Raw genomic sequence first — 21864 nt, forward strand, 5'->3', positions numbered from 1 at the left:
TTTATTTATGAAAATGGATTCTAATAGAGTTCCACTTGCTAAAAATGTTCAGAGCCTTAGGCTATGCCTAAAGGCAGAGACACTATATGTACTGAGAATCCCAACTATTTCAAGTATTTCTTCTTAAAGCTACCCTAAATGTGGCAAAATTTTAATACCATATAATGAGCTTGACATTCAGTTCCATTAACTGCATATATAATGAAGTAATTTCCTGTTTGAATTATTTGATAGATCTAATTAAATTACAATTTAAAATGCTATTAATCTTTGCTAATCAACAGCAGTGAATGAAGAAACCTCAAAGATAATAGGTTTTATATCCTCTTAAAAAGCTTCAAACAAAACTAAACCAACTTGTTCTGGCACTAATTTAGTAACGAACATAAAAGCACTTAGCACCTAAATATCTGTAAAAGAAGTACAAATATCCAATAAGAATGAAGAATGAAACACCTATACATCAAAAAAGCTGGCATTTTACTCTAATAGAATTAAAATTTTTTTCTACAGATGCAAAAAATATATAATTTAGATAAAAAAATAAAAAATATAAAAAACACTAAACCAAAAATAGCTTTACAATGCCAAAGAAAGATAATTATTTAAGAATATGAATTTCCAAACAAACTTTTTTTCTGTCTCTTATCCTAAAATTCACTTGAATGTTTGAATAATCCAAAAACTTTGCTTATTTTTGGTTCAGATGATCATCAGAGAGTTGTTTTAACATGTCACACACAAAACCCGAAGTAAATAAGCTGTCAAAATAACTATTTTCTTCAGCTTGCATCAAACATGACAACATGCCATCTCAGAGATATGAGGTCATAAGTAATTTTGGCTAGAAGCTCAGATTTACAGTCAATTATTTTACAAAGGCATTTAAGAGATTGTGAGATTATTTATATTTGCTGATGCTAAAATATCCTACTGTTTTAGTGTGTATTGACTTGAGAGAAAATAAACCATCTTGACTCCTAAGAGTTTGAACTGACTCATGTTGTAACAAATTGTCAGGAATAGTGTTTTTATAAAGGGTAAAGGATTCTTGTAAACAGGCAGTACACATTTTCCATGTGAATTTGCATGAACTAATACCAGATGTAAAAGGCAGCCTCAATTACATTTCCAACCACTTGGTAATCATAACAAGTTTTCAGCTTGCAATAAATTAAAGCTTATATTACAGAAAGAAACCAAATGACAAGGAAAATTTTTAAAAAAATCAAAATGTGGAAAGCAATCAGGTTAAGTGCTGGTCAGCAAAGTAAACTGATTATTCTACGATAAAAATAAACTTTCCAAAATTAATTGACTACTGGCATCAGGCTAGAAAAAAGACCCAATATACTGATAATTCCCAAACCAACAGAAATGCTATTTTCCAAACAACAGTGAGTGATATTATTACTTGATGTTACATGAATTAACTTATCATAGGCATGGTCTCTTTGCTTTTTGTATTCCTACAAAGGGGCATGGAGATCAGAAAGAGTAAATTTAAGAAAGCCAAGGACAACCTGAATTTTAATAGTTTTACTCAGAGAAAACTGCAAAACTGTGAAACTTGTTTAGGGTTAATCAAGAACACAAAAAACAGATGAACAGGAATCAGAATCTCCAAAGCCTGGAAACTGTGATGCTGGAGCTTTTACTGAGCAGGAACTGCGAGGTATATATGCTGATGTCAATACATTATTTTGAGTGTTAGAAAGAAAATTGTGAAAGCTGTAAAGAGATCTTATACTGCTGTGAAATCAGATGATAAACTGGCAGCTGAAACTCAATGTCAATAAAAACAAAGTAATGCACATGAAAAAAAAAATAGTTCTAGCTATAGATATACAGGAATGTACTCTAATTTAGCTATTATCATCTCAGAGAGAGATCTGGAAATCAAACCAGAAATGTTTCAAAGTAAATATCAAGCAAAGGCTCAGAAACTGTCAGATTTGGAAGCAGAATTATACAAGTTACCAAAAAAAGAACAGATAACAAAACAGGAAAAATAAAAGCACACCATTGCAAAGCTACATAAGCCCCAGTATCCACCTTGGCAGTTTTAACACTGAAAAGATGCAGCTGAAAGAAAAGTGTTCACAGAAAGGAACAAATAAGGTCCTATTACTGGAAAACCTCATGAGGACATGTATTTATATATACATACACAATTATGAGCACCACAGGAAAAGTCAGCCGTTGCTTAGACAAGACACAGCAAAAGAACAAAGGACTTAATGCAAAATTTACTGACACAACAAACTTTGAAGACTTTGAAGAGACAACCAAATGGCTGAAGGCCTAGCAGAGGATGCAATGTCTTCACCAGTAAGTTGTTTGAAAGTGCTAGTGTTAAAGGAATAGTGCTAAATTCTTGCTGCCCTCATTAGCTTCATTCTCTCCAGCATAACAGAAAAATGGACTACAGACAGCTGCCATCTTCTAACTTTGCCTTCTAAGCTAATGTAATATGACCATTACTGGAACCTTTCAATCCTCACCAATAAGACTTCTGTGAACTTTATTGTAAACTCCTGAAAAGATGATTAGTCAGTATTATGACAGGGCAGAAGGATGAAGAATAATGGATTTTAGCATTTGATTAACTATTCTGGAGTTATCAGCAAGCAAACATTTACTCTGAAGCAGATATGACATGTCACTCCTCTCTCATTTCCAAAACTGCAAATAGTTTTCTATTTAATTACCTATTTCTCCATATGAGATATTTAGTATCACATCTTCTATTGTACCCATCCTGACATTGAGCCTACTTCAGTCTTCTCCACTCTAAGCACTCCATCCACTCACCTTGTCTCATGAAGCTCAGGAGCTATCCATATTTTTAAACCAAAAATTTATACACATATGTATAAAGCATACATTGAGGATAAAAATGGGTCAAGAAGATGAATGTCTATGAAAACATTATCTATACTGTCCTTGTCCTACTACACAAGCAATGAGGAACAGATTTATTCATATTTTAATTCACATTATATTTAGAAATATGATTAACTACTTTACAACAAAAATAAGGACCCTGGTCTGAACAGTCTACCCAAGATAAATGGGAGAGAAAAGTAGCTGAAGAAACCTCTGCACAGCAGTTACTTGCAGGAGAAAAGGTTTCCTCATCAAAATGTCGAAGATACTTTATCATTGAACATAAGAAGAGAAGAAATGCAATTAAAAGTCCTACACCAATTTGGATGTCAAGTAACTGTGGATGGCAGGCATATTTATCTTGTGTTTTAGGTGATGGCTGGTATTTCCAAGTTCTTTTTGTAAGAGGATGAATAACCGATGAATATCTGTTAATGGATTTGTGAGAAAGTGCTAAAGGTTGAGGAAGTGAGCAACATGACTAACTCCACTTGTTCACTAATGTCTTCCTTTAGGAGTTTAATTAATCTATTTGATTAAAGATCACATTATTGGTAAAACCAAATACTGTTTCTCTTATACTAAAAAATTAAAAAGCTCAGGAGAAAGTAAAAGTAAGGATATATTCAGAGATATATAGCAATATTAACTTCTGTTTCACCTTCCTGGTTCAGGTTCTACCATCCCTCACAAATATGAGAACAAAATGGGTTTCTGTTTCTATCTTCAGGTGAATCTATACCTGTTCTTTTTATTCCTGCTAAATTCAGAGCTAATTACAGCTTTTACTCACTTGGAAAGGCATGCTATTACCACTGCAATTATTCAGTTCCTCTGTATTGCCTTTTGATTCACCTCATTAGCCAACCTCTAATTTTACTTAACCAGGCCAGTGTTTAGCTTCTTGTCCTTGACTCCACCCTCTCCTCATCCTTTATGTCCCTCTATGTCTTCTTGCTATTTTCTACACTACTGCTTCTTTTAATAGATCCAGTAGTCCAGCAAGCAACAACACTACTAAAATAACAAAAAAAAAAAAAAAGAAACAACCACCAATGAACCAACCAATCAAAAACCAAAAGAAAACAAAGCAAAACCCAAAAAGCAAATTTCACAAAAAAAACCACAGTCTAGGATAATATCCTAAAAATAGCATAAGTACATATTTAATTACCAAATGAAAATATTTTTGGAAGCTCAAAAATGTTGTTAAAATGCTGACAGGACTTCCTCTACTCTGTGTTGACTTGCTCTGGCCCTTCACTCTTTGTTGTCTTACACATGCTTCTCTGCATACCCAAACTTCTCAGGGTCCATTCTATGGCTGTATCCCCTTCACACCTTTCCCTTTCAGAATCTATTTCCATCATAAATTGTTTTCATCTGGCTCTATCAGCTCTCAGCACAACTTAATTCTGCTACACCCTACAGAAATTAACAAAATTAAACAAGCACGGACCAAGATTATTTGGTCTCATATTTTCTCTAGTAAGTTTTCGCCCTTTCCCCCTCTTATTTCTGTCTAATTTTCAGGAATGGGATTAACTTTTATTTTGAGTTTCTACAGCATGCAGCATAATAAAGGACTATGACTGTCCTTGCACACTACCATGGCAGCCATGAGAAACAATAACAAGAATCTCACCAATCATCTTTTATAGATGTATCAAATCTTTTTCTAATCATACTAATTTTGACTGACCTAAGAAGTCGAAGTCTTTGACATGAGCCCAGTCTCATTTTTCTATTGAGGATGTGATACACTTTTGGTTATGAAAGAATATAACAATGGTAAACTATGAACACATTATATTTTTTCCTAAATTGCCTTTACAAAAAACAATGTAAATAGGCCACTGAACAATCTCAGAGACCTTTTTTCTTTTTTTCGGTGAGGGTATGGAAAGTGTTATTTTCTTTTTATGTTTATTAATCCAGCAGCAACAACCAATTTTCAGAAAAGATGTTTATTCTGATTACATCTGCAACTCTGCTACTGAATGTCTACCAGAAAATGGTAGCTATATCTGAAACAGATATCAGTACTGCTCTACTGAGATCAATGATTAAATACTTTAGTAGATAATGAATCCTTATAAAATTTAATAAAAAAACCACAAAGATTTGGTTTCAGTAGCTACTGGTAATCTTACAGAAAACAGAAGAGGCCTTCAGAGGTAGTTATGCCTTATTTTTCTCAAAATGTATATGACTGTTCTTAATGCAATTCTTGTAAGCTACTGGTTATCTCTCCTTACTCAGCTGCTGTGCCTCTGCAGCATAATGAAATTCTGGTGTGATGATAGTACATCCTATTAATGAAAGTATTATGGACACAGATGGCTATCAGGGCTGCAGATTGCTGAACACCAAGACTGTAGCTGATTTTCTAGCTGATATCATACAGTATTTAGAGTCAACAAATCTGGGACACAAATAACTTTGAAGAAAGCATAATCTAGTACTTGGTGGAAGCCTTTTCTGTTCAAATCAGGGCATGCAAAGGATATGGAAAAGAGGGGGAGAGGGTAAGGAGAGGGAAAAGAGTTTCTACCCCATTTCCATTCTCTTGAATATTTGTTTTTTTTCAATTGGCAAAATCTTTTGAAAATCATTCAAGTGGAGTAAGCTTTACATCATAAAGATAAAATCTAGGAAAGGAAAACACAAATGTCTAAATTCAAATTAAAAAAAAAATCTGTTGCTAATCCAATTTTTAATATATTTGAGCATACTTACAAATATTCTCATAATTTTCATAAACCTCACTTTTACAGATATCACAAGAAATGTATAATGCTTTAACTTCAATCTCTACCTCCCTTTTTTACTTTATGCTTATCATGTGTATATACATACTCTGATGAATTTCAATAATTGATAGCCTGTGAGCATCATATTATCACATATAACTTTTCTGTAATTTTTCATTTATGTTCAAATATATTATTCCACTGTTTTTCAGTGCAAAAAATCTCAATATTTTATTTTATGGAAAAATAAAAATAAAAACCAACATGTTATACATGGAAAATACTATATGTAGCCACAGTATGTTGAGGAAGTGAAAATTTGAATATTGAATATTGTGCAAATTAACATATAAGTGAAGTACCATAACTTTGAAGAATACCCCACAGTTAGGTATAATATTGAAGCTAGCAGGGGCACTCTAACAGGATGTCACACCTCTAAATCTCATCACATTATGATATGCATCCAAAGATCAAAGGAACACTATTTTTCATTATTTTAATAGGCAAACTCAATCCAAAATAAATTAAAAAATAAATAGAAGCAACTCTTTATGCTAACAGTCCACAATATAATTTAAAAAAAATCAACAAATTCAGAGTACAGAAAAAATCCAATGCAAACTGAAAAGCAGTTAGTCTTTCTCATATAAAATTTTCTATTCCAAATAAAAGCCTGCAGTAGATTATTACTAGATTACAGTGAAAAGTACACTATTTAAAGCAATTGTTATATAAAAACAGAAAAAAAGGGAAACCGCTTATACAAAGAATTTCAAATTACTCTTACATGAATCTGAACATCTTCTTCAAATTTCTTTCTTACGGGAAGCTTGTCACTGCACTGATCCCATTATTTTTCTTTTTTATTATGTCTAGCTATCCAGAAGAGTACTGATCCGGTAAATGCAACTTCAAGGAAACAGGTTCATTAGCTTCAATAGCATTCTTAATTTGACTAAGAGGTTAAAGTATGTGAACCTTAAATTATAAGAATATCAAGATAGGAATCATGTCTCTCTGTCTGGGTAGGCTATTTTATTAATTCTATAATAGGATCTAGACTCATGTTCCAGATATAGTCATCAACATCTGAAAGAGAAGCAAAAACTACTTCAAGTACAGAAACCTTTCCATGATCTTTATTTGCATGCTGAACACAATGTCATTGTAGAATTTCCTACACAAAGAACTGGCACCACTTAATTCATAATAAATTAGTTTAGACATTGTAATAGATGGATGGGCTCTTACACTGGCTTAAACCTGACTTGAGTCCTCTGGCTTGTCCTGGAAACTACTCTCATGGGTGTAATTACCAGCTTAGGACAATTACAATTGCTAGGTAACTTTGTACAACCATGAGGTTATTTTACTCGCTAAGTCATCCTTGACCAAGAAAGTACTACTGGAGTAAAAGCACTAAATGTTGGGGAAGAATTTTATGTTTTGGCTTTTCAGCTTCTAATTTATTCACTTCAATGCCACATAATAATATAAATATAAAGGGATTTTCTATATATTTATATATAAACAAGATAGATAGATAGCTATAGATAGATATATAGATGATATATAGATATATATACACAACTATAAGATAGAGATAAATATGAAAACCACCATATTATTATAAGAAAATAAAATGTTATGCTATGCACAGTACCTACAGAACTGAAGTCAACACAATACTCAGCATATATATTTTGTTTCCACATTACCCAAAAGGTTTTAAACTGTGCAAAGAGGTTCAAAATTAGTTGCCCTTGGGTTACCTTAAAGAACAAGAGGCAGGGCAAATTCTGTGAAAAGCGAGGCATGCACTGTTCCCCATCACATCCCCTGCAGCCTCTTGTCCAGCCCAGAAGGATGCCAGCCACTGGCACACCAGAGGCCCCACCTGGAGGGGAGTGCCCCAGGAGACCAAAGCAGATGCGAGCAGTTGCACAAAGGGACACGTGGACAAGGCCCAGCATTTGGATTTTACAGCAGCTGCAATTGCATTGGAATTCAAGCTGTGATTGTTAACCTTTCTCTTGTCACTCCCACTCTGCTCTCTGTTCTCCTAATTTCCTCCTCTCAAAATCTGGGTAGCTTAAATTTGGATGGGTTAGAGGTTTCTAAGTCAATGCCATGCAAAATGCTTTATTTGGATAGAATATTTGCTTTAAAATTTGCCAAGTAACCTTATTTTCTAAAGTTTGACAGTAAAAGTTTGTTGTGCAAACCTCCCGAGAATGTCATGTTCTCCTGTGCCCCTGCCTCAGGGTATAAAAACCTAAGCCCCTTTAAGAAACTCTTCAAACAAGTCTGGGGCTTAACACCAACCAGTGCAGATAATGCCATTCATATCACTGGTAAAGGAAGACAACACTAACTCAGCACATTTTAGTGTAGGATGGTGAAACCACAAAAATTAAAGTGTGATGTGAATTCAAATGAACAGAGGTCAGGTACTTAAAACATTCATACAGATCAAGACATCCACTTCTGACATGTGACAAATGCAAAATTGCAAAACCCAGTTCGTTAGCATAACATCTCTTCAGGAAATCTGGTACTAAAAACCCAGCAGTATTTTCTAACAGTGAAGACCTACCGAGCTTTTTTAAACCCAAATGTCCTCCTACCCCACGACTGTGAGGCAGTTTATTTGCCTGCAGCCCACCACTTCAACAAGGAGCTTCTAACATTCACATTGAAGTTACTAAGCAGGCTGCCTGCAGTTGAAAATAAAAATTCAGATAGAATCTATACAAAAATACAGATTCAAAGAGACAGACATCTGTGGGAGTTCCTGAACTTCTCTGAGATTAAATGCACAGAGAAAACCTTGATATTATTAGCTAAAACATGATACGTTCCTGATCCAGTTTCACAAAGTCAGATCACCATAAAACTGGGTTCCAGGCACTTTGTGGATAGCATGATTTGTCTTCTGAAGGAAGATTAAACTTCAGCTGGGAACAAGTTGCTGAAGCTCTCAAGACAGGCAACAGGTTCTAGAGGGCTCCCATCAGGGAGTGCCCCACATAAACTCACAGCAGGGCAGAGGGGATGTGTCAGGGTACATGACCAGGTGACACTGAATCTGGATCATTTATCTTTTGGGCAGGGCTATGCTGGGACCTACACTCAGAGCGGCAGCCTTCTTTTTCAAGGCTGGCATTTCCCCTGGCTTTATACTTATATGTAATGATTTGACTTCCAAAACTTACATCAAAATTCCGACTTAAGGCTGTTAAAGCAAGAGTGTCAATACTGTGTCTAGGGTAACTACTTACTTTTGAAAAGCTGCTTAGAATTCGTCAATATTCTTAGCAAACCCTCAATTTTTTATGCTTAACAAAATTAAAAATTCAGTAAGGCATTCAAAGCTGAAGCTTGAAATTTAAAATATGCTTGCTGCTTTGTGCAGAAGATGTCTATCCTACCAAAGAAAGCCTTTTCTTGAATTATTTTAATCTGCATTACATGTCCCCTGCACAGAAAGCTTTAAAATACAATTTTAAAATAAAATTTAAAAAAAATACATATTTTCAAGGTCAGGAGGACTGAGCCTTTCAATTTTTAGACTGTTACATGATATAATTGTAGAGAAAACAGGTGATTATTTCCATTGGTTATTGTTATTATAATGCCATTACTAGTTAGTGCACCAAGACTCTCCAACAATTGAAAAAAAAACAATTCATAGGCTTTTCCTTCATTAAAAAAATCAAACTCCAAATCAGTTCTATTTTGTATCTGAAAAACTTTTTTTTTTCCTATCCCAAATAAGAATTTATTTCTCCTTTGTGATGCACAGTCTAGACTGATAAATCTTCCTTCATATTCAATTAGGGCTAAACCTTGCCCTCTCCTGGGTGGAAGTTCTCTGTGTATGCCCTTCTCAGCAGGATGCTAGATGAACCCCTGAAACTCTCAAAAGACATACTCTGAAACAAGTGGATGGAAATTCTACTTTTCCACTTCCACCTCATCTGAGAGTACAAAGAAGCTGTGAGGGCTTTCCTCCTGATCCTACTCCCTAATTAACAAGAAGAAGCAGCTACACATCCTTACTGCCCTGTATCTCCAGTGAGGTCTATCCTTAGATTGCAAGAGCTTTTAGTCTAGGACTGTGTGAGACTGGCTTATGAAGTACAAGTCTGTGATAATGTAAAATAACACAGCAGCAAAACATAAGCAAAACAAGTTAGAGAAATAAAAAATAAAGACATAATAAAGTTTATTTCTCATATGAAAGTGCCAGTTTTTATGACACAAATATATTTTTTTCCTCCAATATGACCTCATCCTGCAGGGGAAGCACAACTCCTCCGTATCACCATAAATATGTGGCTTTCTAAGGTTCTGTCTTCAGAAAAAAAAAAAAAATTCCCTGAATCAGCACTGTGCAGACTACTTTGAAAGAGATATACAAAAATGTAGCATTAGCTACACTGTCTCAGGTGTTGGGCACAGTAGAGCTATTAATGTTGTAATTAATTTAGAAATCAATTTCAACATTTTCTAGGACTCTTCTGAAACATCATCTATCACTACAGATATTAAATCTAAGTTTTAAAAGCAAGTTAAAATAAAAGTGGTACATAGTTTTAAAATGCCATTTCTAACCACGTTATAGCCTTTCTTGCTTCACTTTTATGAAACTTTTTTTGTTGTTGTTTAGAGTTCTTTATGCTTAATGGGATTACTGGGAGGAATATTCCTTGACCATGCTACTTTCACATAGTGTCTGAAATGTCATTTAGCTATAGTTGTACCTCACCCATTGATGGCAAGGGTATTTACAAAGATTCATCTCTCTATATTCTCTTAGACTCACTGGAGACAAACATGTTGCCCTGGCAGAAGCCCACCTTCACACATGAATAATTTTGGAAGTTTCTCTTTTCCCACTCTTCTGGGGATAACTGGAAGGTAGGCTAACAACCAGAGGGGGTAATATAAACATGTTACATTTTTTCTATAAACTGCCTCTAATCAGTGAAGACAGTGGCTTTTCCAGAAGGCAATCTGAGCAGCTGATGGCCTCAAATATTTACTCACATTACATTCAAGCAGAAAACCTATCTGCTAGCCATCCCATGTTCTCTTTAATGCCATAAAAGAAAGAGACAAGTTTTCAGAAGTAATTCCAATATTCACACTATGTGATCTCTGAAATGCCCATCACAGCCCCCTGTCTGCAGAGGGAGGTGCAGAGGGAGCTTACAGTGACCAAACTCCTGAATTTAGGAATGTCATGTTAACCTATTGCCTGAAGTTAGGTAATGAATCAGACTGCAATCAGACTGCTGTGGTTGTTGATAGCGCCCTGCCGCAAGGTATCAAGCACAGAAAACTCTACCCAGTGATTCAGTGCATGCTTATGCTAATGCATAATATGTTCTCTAGTTATTTTGTCCACTTTAATTTAAAATGTCTGTAGTAATTAGGCTTCTAGTCACTTCCTCAGAAAATGGTTTCACAATCTAATGTCACATAACCTCTAACCATTTTTCTGAGCTGGAACTGCCATCAGAGCACATAGATGAAAGAGAATTAGACTACATGGGTGGCTGCATAGGAATGTCAAGGAACTAAAGGAAACGAAGCTGTTAGCATTGATGAACTAATGCATCCAATCAAACACCAGGAGGCTGAAGGTGTTGTCTTTCAGATGAAATGTGAAAGCAAGGCACTAAGCATTAGAGGCAATTAAAGTTCTCTCAGCACTCTTTGCACAGTATCAGGGCTAACCCCTGGTTCCTGGCCACCTTCCAAATCACATAAATAATTCTGCTTTCCTAAATATTTTCCTGCCCTATAATTTAAAAAGGCAGCCATCTATCTCTTCACTTGAAATAGTATATTGACAGCATGTGTAGCCTTCAAGTAGGACTCTTATAAGTGAAAAGTGTTTCCAGGTCTCTGTTATAAGTACAAGAAGTATTTTATTTTCAATGACATTTTATTCACTCTTATCCTGGCATTATTTCCCTTACCATAAATCGATACTGTGCCCAACTTGTAAGCTGTGATCAGTACTCACTCCCTGCTACTTGACTGCTATGAAGGAACTGTTCTGTGGTAAAGACTAACATTATGTAAAATGTTGGTCTGCAGCTTTATGCCAGGTCCAGTCACTGAGTCATAGAATCATTGAATATCTCAAGTTGGAAGGGACCCATAAGGATCATCAAGTCCAATCCCTGCTCCTCTCAGAGCTAGAGAAAATCAGATGACAAATTTTGCTTCATCTGTCAGACAGATCACCACCTCTAACATTAAAAAGGAAACAATGGTAATTGTGGCAGGTGATTCCCTTCTGAGGAGAACAGAGGGCCCCATATGTCGACCGGACCCAACCCTCAGGGAGGTCTGCTGCCTCCCTGGGGCCCGAGTACAGGATGTTACTGAGGCTCCTGGGCTGATTCTACCCTCTGATTGAAGGGCTGACCTGACCCACTGTGGATACTCCAGGCTGGCAGCAATGAGATTGAGAAGAGGAGCATCAGGGGAATTAAAAGGGGCTTTAGGCCATTGGGTCAAGGGCAGGAGCACAGGTAGTGTTCTGCTCAGTCCCTTTGGTGGCAGAGAAAAATGATGAAAGGAATAGGAGAGCCCACGTGATCAATGAGTGCCTCAAGGGTCGGTCATCAGCAGAATTTTGGGTTCTTTGATCATGGGGCAACTTTTACAGCACCCGGCCTGCTGGAACAGGAGGGGCTCCATTTCTCTGTTAAAGGCATAAGGATTTTAGTTCATGAATTGGTGGAACTCATTGAGAAGGCTTTAAACTAGGATTGAAGGGGGAAGGTGATGCAGCTGGACTGTCTGGAAGCAGGCCCAAGGGTGGTGAGCCTGAGTTAGGGGTGAAATCAGTAGCCCAGCTGAAGTGTGTGTACACTAATGCACACAGCATGAGTGACAAACACGAAGAGCTGGAGACCATGGTACAACTGCAGAGCTATGATGTAATTGCCATCATGGAAACATGGTGGGATGACTCACAGGGCTGGAGCACTGCACTGGATGGCCTCAAGCTCTTCAGAAGAGACAGGAAAGGTGGAAGAGGTGGAGGCATGGCCCTTTACATTAGGGAGGCTTTTGATTCCATGGGTATTAAAACTAATGATGATGAAGTTGAATGTCTGTGGGTAAGAACTAAGGGGAAGGCCAACAAAGCTGATATCCTACTGGGAGTCTGTTATTGTCCATCCAATCAGGAAGGACAATTTATTCCATAAGCAGCTGGAGAATGTTTCAGGATCACCAGCCCCTGTTCTTGTAGGTGACTTTAACCTACAAGAACATCTGCGGGGAACTTAATACAGCAGCAAAGAGGCAGTCCAGGATGTTCTTAGAGCGTGTGGAGGACAGGTTTTTGTTGCAGCTGATGAGTGACTCCACTAGGGGAGGGGCTATGTTAGATCTGTTGTTTGCAGATAGAGATGGGCTGGTGGGAGATGTGGTGGCTGGGGGCTGCTAGAGGCAGAGTGATCATGAAAGTATAGAGTTCTTGATATTTTGTGATGAGCTTGTGAAGACACTCCCCATTATTTACCAACAGTCCTGGCTCACTAGTGAGGCACCAGTTTGATGCTGAGATAATTTCCCAAGGAAACCTGTTTCATTGCCCAACCACGCTCTCAGTGAAGAACCTTTTCCAAACGTCCAATTTGACTTTCCCTTGATGCTGTTTCACTCAATTTCCTTGGGTCCTAACACTAGTCACCAAAGAGATGGGATCTTCCCCTCTGCTGCCCATTTTGATGAAGTTGTAGACTGAGATGAGGTCACCCCTCAGACTTCTCCAAGATGAAAAAACAAAGTGACCTCAGTTGCCTCTTGTTAAGTCTTGCCCTCAAGATTTTTCATTATCTTGGTCACTCTCCAAGACACACTGCAACAGCCTGATGTCCATCTTATATTGAGGCACCCAAAACTGCCACACTATTCAAGATGGGTCCTCAGTCGTTTGAGTTTAGGTACCAAATATTTCAGAACATATTGAAACCCTTACCTCCCCTTCTTCGTTAAAGTATTCCTTTATGGTAGTTATCAATCTGTGCGCCACTTTCTTTGGCAGGGCTTTGGGTTTATTTTTCATTGGTTGCTTGCTTTTTATGCCATGTGTTTGATTACTCCTTTTATGCATTCTCAGTCAAGAGACGAAACCTAGCTTACTTCCCTGCATTTCTTACAGACACATCTTTGTTGTCATTGATGGCAACAAAGCTATTGATAAGTTCCATTTAACACTGCTCAATTTCTGTCTTGAGGTTGAACAGCAGCATTTCTTCCCCAGGAACACTTCAATCTCTAACTGACACTTGACATTCATTATCAGAGAACAAAGGTATTCAATGTGAACATGCTTACATGATTTTACTAAGTTTGTGATATTATTGAGACAAGAAATTTCATTCAACTTCTTTTGGAATGTCACATACTGTCCTCAGTTTGGAGCTGAAAGCAAAGAAACTGAAATGAAACTTCTTGTGTGTTTCCAAATGAAAAGTGACCTGCAAGGTGGAAATTGTCAGACTGCATGCATAGGAAAAGGAAGCTGATGAGTAATAGAAACAATTTTACTTCCATATCAGTAACTAGGAAAATCTGTAGTCCTGATGGAATTGTCTAGAAGTAGTTGAAAGAAAATAAAGCCTTGTACAGGCTCTGGTGCATCTATACATACAGATGCATTTGTGATTGCATATGTGGGAGTTGTGATGAGGAAAGGAAGAAAATTATTATTATTTCTTCAAGCCATGTTGAAAAATATGTTTGATATGCATACTAGTTTTCCTTTTGGTTTTATTTGTTTTAAAGAGACATTTCTTAAATGCAATTAAGTATAACTACAGTGAAGGAAGATTTGAAATATCAATCTACAATAAAATAAGTATAAAATAACAAATATTGCAATAACAAGCATATTAAATACTCTAAATGTAAAAGCAAAAATTATCATTTCTTAAAGTAATTATAGTTCTGTTTTCTTTTTTTTTCTCTTTGATCCCTGAAATATGTCTAAGATTCTTTAGAATGATGAAGCTTTCCAGTTATTAAGCAGTTTTGTTTGAAGTGCATGACATAGGATGCTATTAATGATCAGTTCTGACCTCTACACCTCCCTATAGAGTCCCAGAGATAATAAGAAGAACAGGGAATTATTGATTGAAACTAATGTGGCTTCCTTGTAGATCCTGAGTGTCTGTGTTAAACAAAATCAATCAATGCCAACTGAAAAGCATGTTAATCATAATGTATGAACAACTTATATATGCTAATATCCTATAAAAACCAATATTGCTACAGTGCTTGCAAAAGCAATTAAATATTACAAAAACTCTAAAAAGTAAAAAACAAACAACAAAAAACCAATCAAACTGTATCTTAATTTGTAACAAATGTGTCTGAACACTCTGAATTCACTTACCTGACCTACAACTGTCCAACATGGGACAATCTGGATACTGGGATTGATCGCCCGGCATTTTTCATAGCACTTAGTGGACAAAAAAGTTACTGGTACTCAAATACAGAGCATAAGAGTCTTGTAATCACAGAATTCAGGTAAGTAAATTAATAATTGCCATCCTAATTTCCTCTGGCAAATAAACAAATTCTCTCATACCATTTTTCCTCTCATCAATGATTTCTATTTTCTGAACAAAATTAAAATTTATGTCATTTACCTATAAATATTTATTCTACGTAAGTACTGGAATTATTAAACATTTAAAAGTTCTTTGCACACTTCTCAGGATACTATACTTGTATTCTAAGAAATACTTTGACAAAACCAATCTTTTCATATTTTTACAACTCTTGTGAAAGAACACAAATCATGGGTGCATCTGTCCACAAATTTTTATCAAAGACTTTTCATCACTTGCTTTAAAACAAATTTAAATTAGCAAAGGTACTGAACAAAACCAAGGAATAATTGCTATCTTCCAATCTCTCACTGGTTCCAGCTTAAAAAACTGATGAGGCTTAACCAACACACAGGGAAATTACACTGGTGATAAACCAGATGCTATGCTGAAATAAAATATCTTATCAAACTAATGCAACTGAGGTCATTGCTATGGAATTTGATCTCAAAAATGGTACTAGGGAACACCAGTTGCAAATAAAAATAATATAATGAAAAGTGGAGGCGAACCACTGTCATAATACTACAAACCCTACATTCATGAATAAAAATTACATCATAACAAAACATACCAAATATACATTATGAATCTGTGGGTGTAGAAATGAAGCAATCAACACTAAATCAAGCTTTAAATCAGAGTGAATATCATGCCATTTTTTCAGAATGCATTAGCAATCTGCCATAGTTAAAGACTGCTAGAAAAAAATACAAATCAAATCAACCTTCTCCATCATATGGAAATATTTCAAGAAAATCTCTGTTCTTCGTCTACTGCTCAGACCAAGTTCTAAACACTCTATTTCCATTTCTAAGAATTCCATTTTTATCTATCTGACATTCACTGTGTTTCCTTTCTCAGGAAAAACCTTCAGCGATACAGCAGTTGAAAGCAGAGTGGATTTTGATAATCAACTCAGGACTTACTCTAAGAGCGATGTTGACAAGTGCAATCTCACCCAATGTTTGTAAAGTTTAAGAGCCCTTAAATTACCTACTCCTTTTCCTGCAAGAATTGACACTTGCATTTCAAAGCTCCAGGAAATATACTACACAATTGAATATATTCTAAGGTGCTTCTCTCCACTTGAACATTGTAAAAATGGCAGCAAGGTACAACACAATCCATTAAGGTTGTAAAAATTACCAGCTTTGACGCTGAATTCTTAAACCACTCTCTTGTTAGAAGATGCAACAAAATTGTTAGCTAATATTTTCTCACAATTGGGTTAGCAGGTCACACTTACTATGTCTGCTTCCTTCACATATGACTTTGCATTAAAGGTCTAAGGTCCACCTTCACTTTAGAAATAATTTCTTCAAAATCAAGACTATGTAAAGAATGAAATGGACCAAATTTTTGAGGGTTTTTGGACAGCAAAAATGAAATGTCAAATAGAAATTATGTACTTATCATCAACTATAGTATAGATGATGAAAAATTTGCAAAATTAAATTCTACATCCTATTTAAGAAAGCTCAGAGAAGGATTTATTTGTTTGAAAAATGGGACTCTTTACCGTAAAAAAAAAAAAAAAAAAAAAACAAAAACCAACAAAAAACCAACCCAGCAATTATGTTTGGCTGTTACATTCCTAAACCAAAAATGTTTGACTTGATATTGGAGACAAAACCAGCTTTCTGCTACATAATTTTATGTAGCATTCATGTCATGTTCAGAATAAAGCTTTGAGTATTTGTGTTTGAAAAAAAATTACTCCAGAAATGTGTATAAAAATATGGAAGAATTCAGTGCTAATTCTTTAAACTATGAACCTGGTAAATTCACAGATGGATACTTGCCAGTCAGTGGCCAATTTATCTGCCAGCTTTACTTGCAAGAAGGTTAGAGACAAGATAAAATGCTTGTTTATTCTTTCCTATATAATTGTGTTAAAGTTATGTAAAACTAATTTTTTAACTTCATTCATGACAAAAACCTACATATCAAAGGTTTGATTTTTGCCTTCATTTTAGTCTGGAAACTTGATGTACAGTTCTAGGTATTACTAACCTTTTTGAGCTCTGATTGCAAAACATTCCCAGCACTGCTGAGGAAAATAAAGTAGCATGTCCTACATATCTTGTAGTTATTCTCAGCAAAGGGTTGACCATCCTAACTATAAAAATTTCAGAAAATAATGAAAAACCATGTTATTATAGCTTAATATGTCACAAAATCAAAGAATACCAGGTAGGAAGGGAACCTCAAGGATCATCTGGTCCAACCTTTTTAGGCAAAAATGCCAGTCTAGACAAAATGGCCCAGCACCCTGTCCAACTGAATCTTAAGTGTACAATACTGGGGGATCCACCAGCTTCCTGGGGTGCTTCAAATGATGTTTTTTCTCATTTTGAAAATTTACCATTTTGTGTCTAATTGGAATATCCACAGAAGAAACTTGTACCCATTATCCCTCATGTTTTCCATGTGACTCCTTGGCAGCTTTAAAAATAAATAATTAGGGTATTTAGACACCTATGTTAAAGGGAAGCTTTAGGGTATTTAGACACCTATGTTAAAGGGAAGCTTTATTTTTCAACTGATGAACTTCCCACTTATTTTTCAAATGTGAAGTATTTCATAAAGAACCTTCTCTGACTACATGATCTCAAACCATGGATCCTGTCATTTAATTCTCTGTTTTCATAAAATGATGATCAAGCACATTGAAAACACAGAATTTGAAAGAGACTTTCTTCATGAGTTTCCCCCAAGAAATAAGAAAGAAAAAATATTTTCAAATATCAAATTAACTCAAAGCTTCCATTTGAAAACAATCTAATGTAATAATCAAAGGATGAAGTGCAGTCATGTCTTAGTGACATTTACATTCCAGCTAAGTTTCATCTTAAGACACTCACAGGTGTATCAAGTGTGTAAAACAGAGTGAGGCTTCTGACTCATTCTCGGGAGTTAAGATGAGATAAATTACTCTGAGAAGGTCCATTTTGCCCTTTATTGGGCATAAAGAAAAACTGGAGTTGCTAGCAGCTACCTTTGGATATCCAAGTTACAGCAAATCAATCTAACCATAGGCCAAAACTGACTGACTAAAAATTATATTTTGTTCCCAGCTGGTGCAAAATTCTTTTTCTTGCTTAGAACTTTGCTGTTTTAAAATAGGAAACAAGTGTTGAGTATTTTAATCGGTAGTAAGCATTTTTCCTAGAGTTGCAACTATAAATTACACAATAAAATCATTCCTTTCTTAAGCAATTATATCTTGTGATCTAACAATAAAACATGAAAGGAGAACTACTGGATATAGTATTATATTATGAAAGAGACAGCTAAGAAACTATCTTACAGAATAAGAAAAACAGTGAAAGAAAAATGCAAAAATAGAATGTGCATGATGTTCTATATTTAGCTTTGTGGGTTGGCTCTGAAATCTCCTTTTGAGCTGTCTTTGATAATCACTGGTAAGACCAAATTCTGAGGCAACAGTAGGGTGTTCTCCATAGTACTTTTATCTGAGGACTTAAACCAGCCAGTATTCAAAGCTAATCCATATTTATTATAGTTCTATACATAAGCATATTTTTTTTTACTTCTGTTAATGGAGACTAGATCAAAACATATCATTCTACATCATTATTTTCAACATGTCTCCAATTACATTTTTAATATTAATGCTTGCTAAAAGCCCTGCAAGGCAGACCTCTCTTGAAGACTCTCCCACTATTAACATACCAGAGAATTTCATTTGTCTTAAAATATTATTTCAAAGTGAAACATTTTCATACCTCCCTGCATGTGAGCAGTTTTCCAGCTACATGCTATCAGTGCATCTGCAGTGAATCATACAGAATATCATTTTAAAGAGAGAAGAAATACTGGACATGTGATGCACATTCAGATACTGTATTCCAATTATAGCATCAGTGCTTTCTTCAACAGCATTAAATATCACACAGGAGCAGTCACATTAGCCTCCCAGTGGCATAAGACCTTTGAGGCTTGCTTGCTGCATTTTTTTAATGTCTTAAGGAATAAAAAAGTAGAGGAAAAAAGAATGCCATTTCACTGCTGATTCTGTGATCACATGCAGAATATAAAAGCACCATGCCCTTAACATTCAACTGCCTATCAAGTTAAAAAAAAAAAAGTGAAATTTCCAATGAAAAAAAAGTAATTGTATTATCTATACTATTAGTCAGTATTACCCTTTGGTTGAATTTCAATGCTATTGCCATTGTTAGTTGGGACAACATGAAAATTTCTTCTATAGAGTTTTTGTGGTTTCTTGTGGTTTTTTTGTGAGACACAACTCTTATATTGGCAGACACTGATTGAATAGATTTTTGCTTCTTACCATCAACACATGCTGGCCTTGCTCTTGTTGTACCGGCAATCTGTCCTTTTTTACATGCACAGCGAGCTGTTTGTCGGGCTATAGTCCTTCGGGGCTGACTGCTATCTCTGTCCAAAGTAACAATCTCACATGTACCTGCAGCCAGCTGACCTGGAAAAGAAACCAGCAACAGGTACCAGAGTCACTGAGTGCACTGCAGGAAATCTATTACAGCCAAATAGAGCCACGGCCCTAAGTCACAGCAGACACTCCACAACAAATGGGCAGCCAGCCGATGGATATAATAAAACTGAGATGACATACAATTTTTCTTTGTGGTGGACATATGAAAACCCTGCACACTGGTTCTGTCAGAAAATAATTATTGTTCCACAAAAGCCCGAGAGTTGAGGTTACATGGGTTACTTTTACTTATGTTGGCTAAGTAAAGGAAGAAACTTTCACAGCAATGGAATTTAAATGGTATGCTCTTTCCACATTTTCACAAAAGAAATTATAAAGCATACAGCAAATAAAAACTTCCCCAAATTTCCATGAATACAATGAAGTCCTAACTGCTTTGTGTGTTGCTTTTGAAGGAGCGCCTTTAAAAGCATGCCCACATTTGACAAACTGTCAGTCCTTTGGCTCTTGCTTCATCTAAACTGAAAGGTAATTAATTCTCTTCCTGATGCATATTTGATGTCGCTGTTATTTTCTTTTTTCTTTTTCTAAATGTACTATGTAACTGTCAAATGTCTTAAGTGACACCACACCCTTAGCTCAGTAATTACTTCCTTTTAATTGACTTGTCCAATATAGGTAGTTTTTCCTAAGTACTAAAGAAATTCACACCACCTAATTCTGAATGTGGACAATGCTATGAGAAACAAAAAAAAAAAAAAAAATTTCCAAAAAATTATTTTATGAATAACATTAGTTTGAAGTTAATGTTATACTTTTAAAGCAATGCACTTCCTCTGGTACAACCAATAGTAGGCTAGTAAAATATCAAAATATTACCTTTTACAGGCAGGAAAGATACATTCTTGAATTTCAATGTGTAGAAAGACCAAAAAAATTTCCCAATTACTACTCTGCATTATATACAACTTCTGGGGTTTATAGTACAGTAGTAAACCTGTGCAACACCACGTGCAAATCATAAGCTTTCCATGTTTTAGTTTTTATTATTAAAAAAAAGAAAAATTCCATATTGTTTTAGAAAAAAATGCAGTTTAAATAATAGTCCCAGTAAATCGTTTTGTGCTGTAGAAATAAAAAAAGAAAAAAAAATTCTATAATAACATCGAAACTAAAAAAAAAAAAAAATCAACCTGAAATATATATGAATGGCCTTTGAGTCAAAAGGTGCAATGTTATTTTTTCATGCTCCTTTCTTTTTTCATTCAGAATACAAGTTTACCCAGTCTATTCTTCTCAGAAGCAGTTAAAATGCTTGTTGTGTAGAACAGAAAAAATATTGCAGACTGTCACCAGCATTGTGTCTCATTCACTGCTAAGGCACCTAAATTTTATGTTTCTGTGACTCTTACACTGCAGTCACTTACAAAATGACAAAAATTAGATCTCAAAGATGGGTATGGAACAAGGTACTACAAATCCTTGCAAATATATGACATATGTAAGTAATATATATTAGGCACTTATAAACACATATATTCACAATAGTGAACATTATCACCCCACTGTTTAATGGCTGCTGGCAATTGGACTCATGAGCTATGGTCAGTCCTGTGTTTCTACTCTTTTCCACCCAGTCTGTTAATGAAAACATCTTAGGATAAACATATTAATTAGAGGACTTCAGTCTTATATGCTGTGTTTTTTCTTTATTCATTCAAAAATATTGGTTCAGATGCAAAGGTTTAGCAAGAAAGATAGTGGCAAAAAATTTTTCAGAAAAAGACAAGGGAGATCCTGCTACACTCAAACATGTTGAACTGAAAAAAAAGAAAAAAAAAATCGCAAATCAGTTTCCTTGGCGCTAACATATTTCATTCTGGGTTGTAGGAGATGTATTGCTCCTAAGGAATATAGCTGTCTTGGCAGATCATGTGAAAAAAAAAAGATAATCAGAATTGTATTTAGATCCTGAAGCCTTAGGCCACAAAAAAGTGGAAGCGTAAGTAAGACAAGTGTACAGCTTTCCATACTCTCAACTATCCATGAGTCTATTTCTTTCATTAAGAGTTATGATAAAGCATACAATCTAGGGGAATAATTGTATAAAATTTCATTTCAGAGG

The 21864-nt window shown here is 35.4% G+C and overlaps 1 protein-coding gene across 18 annotated transcripts in view; it reads right to left on the reverse strand.

The window, feature by feature from the left end:
- TAFA5 (TAFA chemokine like family member 5) overlaps positions 1-21864 on the reverse strand; it is a 505223-nt gene that overhangs the window by 258068 nt on the left and 225291 nt on the right. For all 18 annotated transcript variants that reach the window (XR_003378956.2, XR_012580128.1, XR_012580127.1 and 15 more), the window contains one exon: positions 19617-19766. Coding sequence is in view for 6 of the 18 variants with exons in the window: in XM_074540010.1 (XP_074396111.1) it covers positions 19617-19766 (150 nt within the window). In the remaining 12 variants the exon portion in view is untranslated. The remainder of the gene's footprint in view (positions 1-19616; positions 19767-21864) is intronic.

Source organism: Zonotrichia albicollis, chromosome 4 (genome assembly GCF_047830755.1).
Source record: "Zonotrichia albicollis isolate bZonAlb1 chromosome 4, bZonAlb1.hap1, whole genome shotgun sequence".
In the NCBI taxonomy this organism is placed as follows: Eukaryota; Metazoa; Chordata; class Aves; order Passeriformes; family Passerellidae; genus Zonotrichia; species Zonotrichia albicollis.